We start from the raw sequence: 10,704 nt of genomic DNA, 5'->3' as shown, positions 1-10,704 counted from the left end.
AGCTGTTAAAGCTATTGCTCGTCTAAGGAAATTTGTAAAAGATTTTAAAGGAGATACACAAACAAAAGGTGGAAACACATGTGTTGAGGACAGACGAGAAGCAGAACTGTTCATAATAAAACTTGCACAAGAAAACATCTTTAGCAAGGAAATCAAGGACTTAACCCAAGGAAAGGACATTCAACTCAAGGATAAGACACACAGGCTGTATAGCTTGAACCCATTTGTTGATGAGCAAGGAGTTCTTAGGGTGGGAGGACGTTTAACAAGAGCAAGTCTGCACCCACACGTCAAACATCCTGCCATTATCCCCAAATCAAGTCATGTGTCGTCTTTACTGATTAAACACTTCCATGAAAAGGTACAGCATCAAGGAAGAGGAATTACTGTCAACGAGCTGCGTTCCAATGGACTGTGGATCACAGGATGCAGCAGTGCAGTTGCTTCACACATCTACAAGTGCACAACCTGCAGAAAGTACAGGAGGCATACCCAAGATCAACAGATGTCAGATCTACCAGAGGACAGAATGGAAACAACACCCCCATTCTCTTACTGTGGTGTTGACTGTTTTGGACCTTTTTATGTAAAAGAAGGTAGAAAAGAACTCAAAAAGTATGGTCTTTTGTTTACATGTATGTGTTCCAGGGCAATACATATTGAAATGTTAGATGACCTTACTACTGATGCTTTTATTAATGCATTGCGTTGTTTTATTTCTATTCGTGGACATGTAAGACAAATCAGGTGTGACCAAGGGACTAATTTTGTTGGTGCTAAAGGAGAGTTTTTGAATGCACTGAAGGACTGTGACAAAGAACAGTTGAAACAATATGGATGTGAGTTTGTTCTGAACACCCCATCCTCAAGCCATATGGGAGGTGTTTGGGAGAGGCAGATTAGGACCATTAGAAGCGTTTTAACTGCTATTCTGGATAAAACTTCTAAGAGACTTGATACTTCTTCCCTCAGAACGTTTCTGTATGAAGTGATGGCTATTGTGAATAGCAGGCCGTTAACAGTAGAAAACCTAAGTGATCCAAGTTCAGAGCCTCTTACGCCAAATCATATTCTCATGATGAAGTCCAGTGTTATTCTGCCCCCTCCTGGTGAATTTGTGAGCCAGGATTTGTACCTGAGAAAGAGATGGCGCCAAGTTCAGTTTTTAGCCAATGAATTCTGGACAAGGTGGAAGAAAGAATATCTTCTTAATCTTCAACAGAGACAAATCTGGCAAAGGAACAAAAGGAATGCAAAGGTAAACGATGTTGTTATTCTTCAAGAGGACAATTCTCCAAGGAACAAGTGGAAACTGGCAAGAGTAATAGAGGTATATCCAAGCGCAGATGGAAGGATCAGGAAGGTGAAGCTGTTGCTAAGTGACTCGACCTTGGATAAGGATGGAAAAAGGACTGTCAAGCCAGTGTATCTTGATAGACCAGTTCATAAAACTGTGTTGTTACTGGAAGCAGAGTAAATGCTAAAATGTAAATATATTTCTATTGTAATGTTATATGTTTGAAGTGAAATCACCACAGGATAGTGATTTGGTGGGAGTTTTACTGCCATAGTTTTAGTTTGTATGTTTTATTTTGTATTAGGCACATGTTTTGTTATTGTGACTTTTATTTTGAAAAGCTAAAGTAGGAAGTACAATCCAGAATGTTCGCTGGGACACAAAAGAAAGAAGCACATGGTAGGAAGGCATGATATTAATTAGTTGTTTAAAGTAATTAAATTTTGCTCATTTCTACCTCAAAAGAACGGTCAGCCAGCGAGGTATGTTTATATGTCTTGTATCATTTATTTATGTCATAGTATTCGTGACACTGTCTCATTTACATTTATGTTGTATTTTTAGTTCGACGGTGGTGTTGTGTCAGAGACACAAAGGTTATAAGAAGAGTTAATTAAAGATGACTAAACACCAGCAGTAGCGAGCTCTTTATTGACTTCAAGAAGAGGTGGAAGTGATATAGACTATATATATATCTATATCTATAGATAGATAGATAGATATTGCTGTCTTATATTGATGGATGTTTTGCAAAAATCTAACCTTTGACCTTGAGCATGTCAGCCATAACAGAAACTTTAAACACATCCTCTAGGTATGAATCGTTTTTGTATGAATGAAGACATTTCCAGAAGTAATGTAATAAAAAATATACTTTAGAAAGCACCAAACCAAAAATAGTTTCAACCTGTCTATAAGTCGGAGATAACTTGAGTATAAGAAAAACTTTTAACAAAGAATAAATGTAAAGTTTCTTTCATGAAAAAAAAAAAAATATTCCATGTGTATCTTGCAATTTGCATCCATAACAGAAATTGTTTTAGGCAAGGCATAGGCACCATCTCTGACTCTTGCCCGGGCCTCATATCAACTTAAATTCGGCCCTGGTGCCAGTTTGTCAGTTGGCTTCCAATGTAGGATTCATAAGTAAGAGTAGGGGAATCTTGCCAATATACCCATCACTCAGATCAGCTGTTGGTTTTATCTTTGGAATCTCAAAACAATCAGAGGAACATTACTGGGATCAACCTGGAATAAATGTCGGAGCAGCTGCTGCCATGTGTTTCAACTTTATAATGGATCCCAGCTGCTCCGTCCAATACACCTGCCACCGCCACATGGTTGGGGAGAGGGCGGGTTGGAGGGAGCCAGACTGGCTAGAAATAATGAATGGACCAGGTTATTTCACCTTGGCTTGGAAGTAAATCCCGTGCTGGTAAGCCTCCTCGTTGTGCAGCGGCAGCCGAGAGTCCGCCACATCGTCCACCAGGTTGTACCTGTTCCTCACGGGCATCCCGGCCTCCCTTTTACTCCTGTACAGTAAAAAAAAAATCACTGAACAGAAGCTGAGCGGATCGATCCAGAAAACGCTACAACAAGCCGGGTGTGCGCGCCCCGCACGGCTCCGTGAGGCACTTCCCGGTGGGAACGCGTTCCATCGCCGCTGCGCGGGGCTCCAACCCGTCCCGACCTCAGGAAGGACAAAACTGCGCGGCTCTTTTGCTCACACACAAAAACAAAAGCAAACACGAACACAGGGTGTCCCCTGCACGTTCTACCTGCCAATAGGGCAAAAATAAATAAATTTTAAAAAGCAGGCAGTGTGTGTGTGTGTGTGTGTGAGTGTGCTGTCCCAGGGGAAATCCTCTTTCTCTCTCTCTCTCTCTCTCTCTCTCTACTCAGGTAATGAGTCCCGCTCCCCCGGAGTCCTGTTTGAATTCCCGTCCACTTGGTCGGATTCAGCACTGCTCTGCAGACGATCAGAGAGTGTCTCCCCCACTCCTTCCCTCCCTCCGTAAAGCACAAAGCGACTCCCTCATTGGAGCGAAGTTCCCAGGCATGATGCAACCGGGAGCTGGGAGGACAGCCAGCAAACAAAGTGAGCCCTCCCCTCAGGAGGCAGGGGGAAAAAAGGTGGGGGGGGGGGATGCAATCATGTCTGACTGTTATGATTTTACTGTGTGAAGGCACAGACATGAGAAGAAAATGAGTAAGTCCGGGAGCTACAGAGCCTTTCAAAATGCACCTTAGCTACACATATAAATAAAATTTTTTTAGATAGATCAAAGTAAAGGGAACATTATATTCAACTTTTTTTTTTTTTTTACAAATAAAATATGAGAACTGTGTTGCTTTATCCACTCCCTTTACTCTGATACCCGTAAATCAAAGAACAACAACAACAAAAAAAACTGCCTGCAGACTAAGTAACACCGCAGACAGGACAAGGTTAAAGTTGAAGAGGTTTAAACCATCATCAATTTAGTAATCTGTTAAAAATGACAAAGTTTAGAGGGGGAAATGCCTCAGTAAGAGGCCAGAAAAGAGCAGCAATAATGAGAAAAACTACCCAGAGGCCCATGACACCTCTGCAGGAGCTATAGAGGTCAACAGCTCAGGTGAGAATCTATTGACATGGCAAAAACAAAAAGGTGTAAGAGGTAACAGGAAAGTTATTAAAAGCAGTAAGACTTCCTTATGAAGTTTGACAGAAGACATGTTGGACACACAGCAAATGGGGGGAAATAATTGATCAAAGTTTAACTTTTGTTGAGCACAACAACCCCACAGAGAAGCATGGTGGTGGCAGAATCATGCTGCGACAACGGCTTCCTTGACTGGAATGAAGCTGAATACCGGGAAGAAAACCTACTGTGGGCTGAAAACAGAAGGCGCTACAAATGAAACAGCTCAGATAGAATGGCCTAGTCAAAGCCTGGTGCATCCGGTTGTTGGTTTTAAAATGTTTGTCAAATTGTAGATATGTGCCGTAATTGATCCATTACTGGTTTTCTTTTCTTTCGTGTCTGGGCTCAGTGAGCTGGTTGCAGGACGTGACGTCCAGCTCAATAAGCTGGTAGCTGCCAAAAAAATAGAGAAGAAAAAACAGCTGAAAATTTAAACGAGAATCATTTTTTGCATATATACACTGCCCCTTATTTATTTATTGTTTTGTTTTTCCTATGAAGTTTGCCTGCATTCCCTCAAATAAGTCTAGAAACAAATCTCTTCGTTTCCTCATTCTCATGCCCTCAGGCCAGATTTCTGATAAAATGATCAAAATTGTCGCAAACATCAATGAGATTGTTTTCATCTTTTGCTATTTTTGCTCAAGAGCCCTCAAATAGCCACTTGCTACCAGTGTCACAAATTATTTCACCTTTTTGACACTTCCCTTTCACACGGTAAAGTTGCGAAATGGTAGAAATGCCCCGAGTTGATTCTTGCTCTGCTTTTGTTAGGCTGCGGCTGCTGATGGACTCTGACGTGTCCCACCCTGCAAAGATCTTGAAACGTCAATGAACAAAACATGATTATCCCCTCTGTGGATTGCAAAAGAAAGAGCTTTTACTCTTCCAGCCGCCTATGATCAACATTAACTTACAGCGCCCTCTGTTGGTTTCAAAGGTGACTAAAATCAAAATACAGTTACAGATTGTGTTCTTGAAAACCCCATTCAATCTGAAGGCCTGGCCTGAAGTAGATTTAGATTTGGCAGACAGAAGAAGTGTTCTGCTGACAAATTGTATTAAGATCTGCTCATTGTGGTGGTTTTAAAATCTGGCCAGTTTTGGAAAACTTTATATGAATCTGGATTGTTGTTTCTTTGCATTTACTTATTTGTGTCAGAGCGAATTTCAAAAATAATCCATCAGACAACATGGCTATACATTGTCATAGTTTTGAGTACTTTGTCTTATAAATTAGTGCTGAAGACTTCATGGTCAACTAAACACAGAAGCATTCCTCCTCTAATTCCTGCAGGTCACTAGATGTTTTTACAGGTGTTGTTTTGTGTTTTTTGTTCAAATTGAAAGCCGAGATACTTTAAAAAGCATCTATTAGCTGCAAATTTGAAAAGAGAAGAATATTGAAGTATATTATATTGTGCTGTAGTAAACTTGCTACCTACTTTAGAACTTTAAAGAAATTCTCAGTTACAGCAAAGGGGGGAAAAAATACAAAGATGTTGTAAGATTTTAATTCCCGTAATTAAATTCCCATTAGTTACATATCAGGCTTTTTATCTGGGGTGTAGAGATAAATTACCAGAGCATAACGACCTAGGTTATCTTGATTTGTGACTACATTACGACTCTGTGCAGCTGCCAGGAATAGCAGAGCGATACATATGAGTGTACAGAAGCACAATGTGAAGAGCGCTCTGATAAATCCGGAGTCTGTTTTGAAGAGCAACATTGTTCTGTCAATTGTAGAAAGATGATTCAGATGTTTTTCTTAAAACCTCAGTTATGTAATATGTGAGTTTTATTCAGAGCAGATTTTATGGGTTTAAAGCACAACTTGAAGGATTGTGCATCATTACCACCCCAAAAGTGTCTTTTTATGGGAAGAAAACCCTTAATAATATATGAGTTGCAGTCATGAGGCCTAATTTATGTAGATGTCACGTTACCAGAGTCAGGCTTTGTCCTTTCATGATACATTAGATTGTGCACTGAAGTGATGCCCCTGCTCTTTTCTAACAGTAGGTCATACATCACTGCAATTACGGTAATGTCTTTTGAGGACTATTATGGTCAGGTCAACCTATTAGAAGCATAGGATGGAGGCTCTGGTAATGTGCTGTGGTCCTGATGTAACACTAGACCTAAAAGTGATCTGATTACATTGATTCTCTTTAAAGTGGAGCAGATTATTAAAAAAATAAATAAATATCAATAAAAATGTAGTTTCTTCCAAGAATGTAGAACATATCTTGGGTTTTGATGATATTCTCTAGCAGGGTGCTAGAGACTAAATCTGGTTTTGCGTGATTCCATTTTAAGCCATGAAGACTCTGTGAGACACACACACACAAAAAAACAAACAAGCAAACCCAGCACTGGTAGTAGCAAGTTTATTTCACCAAATTCAGAATTAGACTTCACATCACAACACACAATGACTGTACACGTACCTCTTACAGCTAAAACGCCATTAAACACCCGCCGGCAACAGATGAATCAAGCGGGCGAATTGCTCGAACTAAATAAAGACAATAAATCAAATGCGTGTGGACCAGGAGAATAACCAACAGTGATGTTCCTTAAACATTCACCAACACCGGAGATTGCTAAAGTGTTTCAACTGGCTAAAGTGACACGGTAGTTTCAAAGTCGTGCAGCTGGCGCTATGTCTGTGTGATACCTGAGAGCTGTCCCTGGTGGTACATTAAATAAAACTTTATCGTAAACTGACAGAATAGAGACTTTTAGACAGCAAAAGCTGTAAGAGACACATGCAAGCAGCATTCGTTTTTCTGGGGCAAGGCAATAAAAACAGCTAAATCGTACAATCTCCGTCTCGCTTATCATGACTAAGGTAAACCATCACCCTGCCTAATGAGTGGCATGCAGTCCCGAAGAAAAACACTTCCTTCCATTAAACTTAATAATGACCCAATTCTTTTAAAGAAACAGAGAAAGAACAAAAAAAAAACAACAAAAAAAAAACAATTTTACAAAATGTTTTACAAATGGTCACACATCCCAGCTCCCTATAGGCTACACAGGCTGAGCTACACTAAATCAGCTTATCTGGGGATACAAAAAAGAAAAGGACACAAAAGTCTAACACAAAACTAATAAACTGTGTGGAAATCTTTGGACAAACCAGATACATTCAATCCCTTTTGCCTTTGTTCATAAATGCCCACAAGCCACTGTTCAGAGGTTTTTGTGTGCCATGTTATCAGACCTTAATACATCTTCTTATTATGAACTCCAGGTTTGGCTGAAATGGGGTTAAAAACTCAGGAGTCTGAGACTTAATTGATCAAAGCCCATAAAGTCAAAACTGTTCAAAAAGTGAAGGGAATACAAGATTTCTCATTTGATCAAGAAAACAAATGAAAACAAAAGAGGTAAGTAAATACAAAAGCTGTGAAAAAAAAAAGACAGTGAAGAGGTTAAGGAAACACTTTAGGTTTTATGAATAAACAGAGATCTCCATATTTACTTTCACCCCTGATAAAAACGCATTGAAAGCTTTAAAATAGATTTGAATTACTGAAGAAGTAATTTCCCTCACACTGGAAACTCTCCTGAAGTTCTCAAACACAGTGAATCGACATTTCTAAGCACATCCACTGCCAATCCTCCACACTTTGGTGGGAAGATAAACTTGGTTCCTTGTCCAACACACCAGGTTTTAAAAAAGCAAAACAAAAAAAAAAAACGTTCTAATTATTGTTCTCACTGTAAATTTTATCCAAAAGAAACCCACCTGCCTGTTTTCCCCACTCATTTTCACATTTTTCTGTAGCAGACTGTCGTGATGCGGTAAAAAATGTTATTCCCTTTTGGGCTTTTTAAACATCATTTCCTTAACTGTATCTGGCTTGATTGGATAATTTAAAACATCAGTTTTAAATGAAAACCGGCACAACAACAAAAACAAGGAATAAACTAAATCCAAACATCATTGTGATTTATGAAATTGCACTGCTCTACTCCTCTTTCATTTTAAATGTGTCCTTTTGCTACAGAGAGCATCGGACATTTTAACTCCCATGTAGTGGGCAGACCTGTGGTTTCTTTTTGATAAACTCAAACTTTATAACGGAAGCATTTCTGCATGTGTTCCATTTTTATTACTAATGTTACATCCCCAGTAAGACTCAGTAGTTTCAAGTGACAGAGTTTCATTTTCCCTAAAATGCAGCCACACATCTGTGTAGTTATTTGTGGCCTCATCATGCAAGACCAGAAGATTTCAACCTCCGGACCACGATCCTGGCTAGCTTGGCTTTTCGCTCCAAGTCAGGTGGAGGTTTCATGTAAAAATATATATTAAACAGTCAAATTTGTTTGTTCAGCTGGTAGGATAACTACCACTGTAAATTGGTTTTCCTTTCCCCCCCTGAAGAACATAAACTCAGTTCTTACCACTTTTTAACGGTCATACTGTCATTAGTAAATAGTAAAAATGTCAAATCTTTTGCTGGTGAGCTTCCGGCCCGCACTGCATGTCTCTGCATTGCCTGAACAAGCTGAGCTCCATTTTGTTTCTATCACAATCATTTCACGTGTAATTTACTGGGAGGCTTTGAGGAAAAAAAAAAAACAGTTTTTGTAAAAGTAAATGTTGGTTAAAAGAAAACAAACTAAAATCTAAAAGAAGAATTTAAAGAATAACCTCAAAAGTGTTGAGCCATGGTGATAAATTCCATCTTTTAGATTGGAGGTAAATAAATCAATTCAACGTTTGTTGACAGTATTGGTTCAGAACAACAACAAAAAAAATGCACCAAACTAAGCAGTTAAATAAACAACTATGTAGTATTGGAAAGGAGAACATGACAAAAGGTAGGATGAACAGAAAGGTCCAAGTGAAAAAACTGCAAAACAAGACGAGGGGAGGAGGAGAATCAGATTCCTCACTCCGGAGCTCCGTTTACTGTCCCTGCCGTCCGCTCTTCGTCTCCCTGCTTCTGGTGCTGTAGTCTGGCGTAAGTCACAGCGTCTCCCCTGAGATGGCCGGGGGAAAAAAAAAAAAAAAAAGAAGAAGAAGAAAAAGAGGAAACGGGATGCGAAGGAAGGGTGGCAACAAAAATAAGTGGACAAAATAAAGAAAAAGCAAGTATACAAGAATCAGAGTTAGAATGGATTAGTACAAAACGCACTCAGTTTAAACCTATTTGCATCAAAAACAGGGAAGGTCATTAGAGTGGCATTGTGTTAACTGATTAAAATGTTGTGAACTGCCTTTAACGTGAGAGCCTATTATAATGTGAGTCATTGGGAAATAAATAAAAAAAAAGACATGTTTAAATACAAAGGCGTAACGTGTTGCATGCTTTTAACCTATAGAGGCCATCTCACTTTTTGCCTAAAGATGCAAGGCCATAAAGAACTCCTGTGGCAAAGGCGATGGCGTTTCCAAACAGCGTTGTAATGGAGAAGCTCAGGAACACGGGAAACAGGGCCATCCTGAGGAGAAGTGACCAAAAAGGACATTAAACAAAAGGCAAACGTTTAGAACATGCAGAAGTGATGAAAAACAAAACTTTCGTACATAAGTGTTTATGCTTAAAAGTCCAGGTTTCTCGGACGTCAGCCGTTTTGACAATGGATGCTTGTTCTTACCCGCAGTAGAAGAGGGCTTTCTGCCAGGGCTTGAGTTTGTCAGCGCGGGCTGCGATCGCATTTGCAAACTCTATGAACTGGCAGCAGAATGGGACCTCACAAAGGAACAGCACAAAGGCATTCAACCTTGAGACGAGAGGGCGGGGCCACAAGCACAGCAGAACAGGGAATTATTGGGAGCAGTGCGCCAATCTCAGACACAGAGAAACAAATCAACGAGAAGAGAAAATAACAATTAAGCTGTCAAAAAAAAAAGTCTTTAGCATAATATAAATCATAAATATGTCTCGCAAAACGGAGGGCGTGAACAAACTTACAAGTGGTTCTGTTCGGGTGTTTGTTGGAAGGCTTTTCTTGTGATTTCAGACAGACATACTTTCCTGTTTGGCTTTAATGCTCAATATCTGATGTTCTGTTTTAAATGTGAACCCTGAAATTAGAGGTTTGACTCTCCATACACATGAGATTGTACAATAAAGACATTCTATTCCATCTACGCTTCTCAATTTTTAGGTTTTGACGATGAATCCCAGTTAGATTTAGGTCTGGACTTTGACTAGGCCACCCCAACACAGAACATACTTTCATCTAAAGCAGTGGTTCTCGATCCTGGTCGTCAGGGCCCCACTGTCCTCCATATTACAGATGTGCAGCTGTTCCTGCACACGTGGTTTAAATAATTACACTCCCTCCTGCAGAAGCATGTTAATCAGCTATCGTTTTAAATCAGGTGTGTGACCTCAGGGAAACACCTAAACATGAAAAACAGTGGATCAACCAGCACTGATAAAAGATTCCACTGAATCTCTGGCTGTAGGTTTATTGACGTTGTCCTGCTGGAAGGTGAACTTTCACCCCAGTTTGGAGTACTGACCATGCTTGCTAGTAAATATGTGCATGAAACAGCTTTATTTTAAAATTTAACCTGCTCTGCTTGGTTGGGTTAATGTTTAGGTAAAAAAACTATATATATATATATATATATATATATATATATATATATATATATATATATTTTTTTTTTTTTTTTTTTTTTTTTTTTTTTTTTTTTTCTACAAAAAAAAAAAAACATTCAGGGGAAAATTTAAAAATTGAAAA

At 39.3% G+C, this 10,704-nt stretch overlaps 2 protein-coding genes across 4 annotated transcripts in view; both read right to left on the bottom strand.

The window, feature by feature from the left end:
• LOC106938620 (carboxyl-terminal PDZ ligand of neuronal nitric oxide synthase protein) overlaps window positions 1-3,404 on the bottom strand; it is a 67,453-nt gene extending 64,049 nt beyond the window's left edge. Inside the window, exons 1-2 of one of the 3 annotated variants that reach the window (XM_015020735.1) lie at window positions 2,937-3,402; window positions 2,706-2,829 (exon numbers count right to left, since the gene is read on the bottom strand). In XM_015020735.1, the coding sequence (XP_014876221.1) occupies window positions 2,706-2,810 (105 nt within the window). In that variant the 5' untranslated portion in view covers window positions 2,811-2,829; window positions 2,937-3,402. Of the gene's footprint in view, window positions 1-2,705 lie in introns of all 3 variants that reach the window. The other 2 variants (XR_001422664.1, XM_015020734.1) reach the window with 2 other exon arrangements.
• A 4,668-nt stretch (window positions 3,405-8,072) lies between these two features.
• On the bottom strand, window positions 8,073-9,770 carry LOC106938619 (calcium channel flower homolog; the record flags this gene model as incomplete). The annotated part of the gene is made up of 3 exons (XM_015020733.1): window positions 8,073-8,988; window positions 9,343-9,450; window positions 9,607-9,770. Coding segments are annotated over 3 exons (363 nt in total), but the record flags the coding sequence as incomplete, so codon positions are not given.
• Window positions 9,771-10,704: the final 934 nt, after the last annotated feature.

This window comes from Poecilia latipinna, unplaced genomic scaffold (genome assembly GCF_001443285.1).
Source record: "Poecilia latipinna isolate Pla-1442-1.1 unplaced genomic scaffold, P_latipinna-1.0 Scaffold2643, whole genome shotgun sequence".
NCBI classification, from domain to species: domain Eukaryota; kingdom Metazoa; phylum Chordata; class Actinopteri; order Cyprinodontiformes; family Poeciliidae; genus Poecilia; species Poecilia latipinna.
Note: the sequence above shows the minus strand (reverse complement) of the source record. Positions and strands in the feature narration are given on the sequence as shown.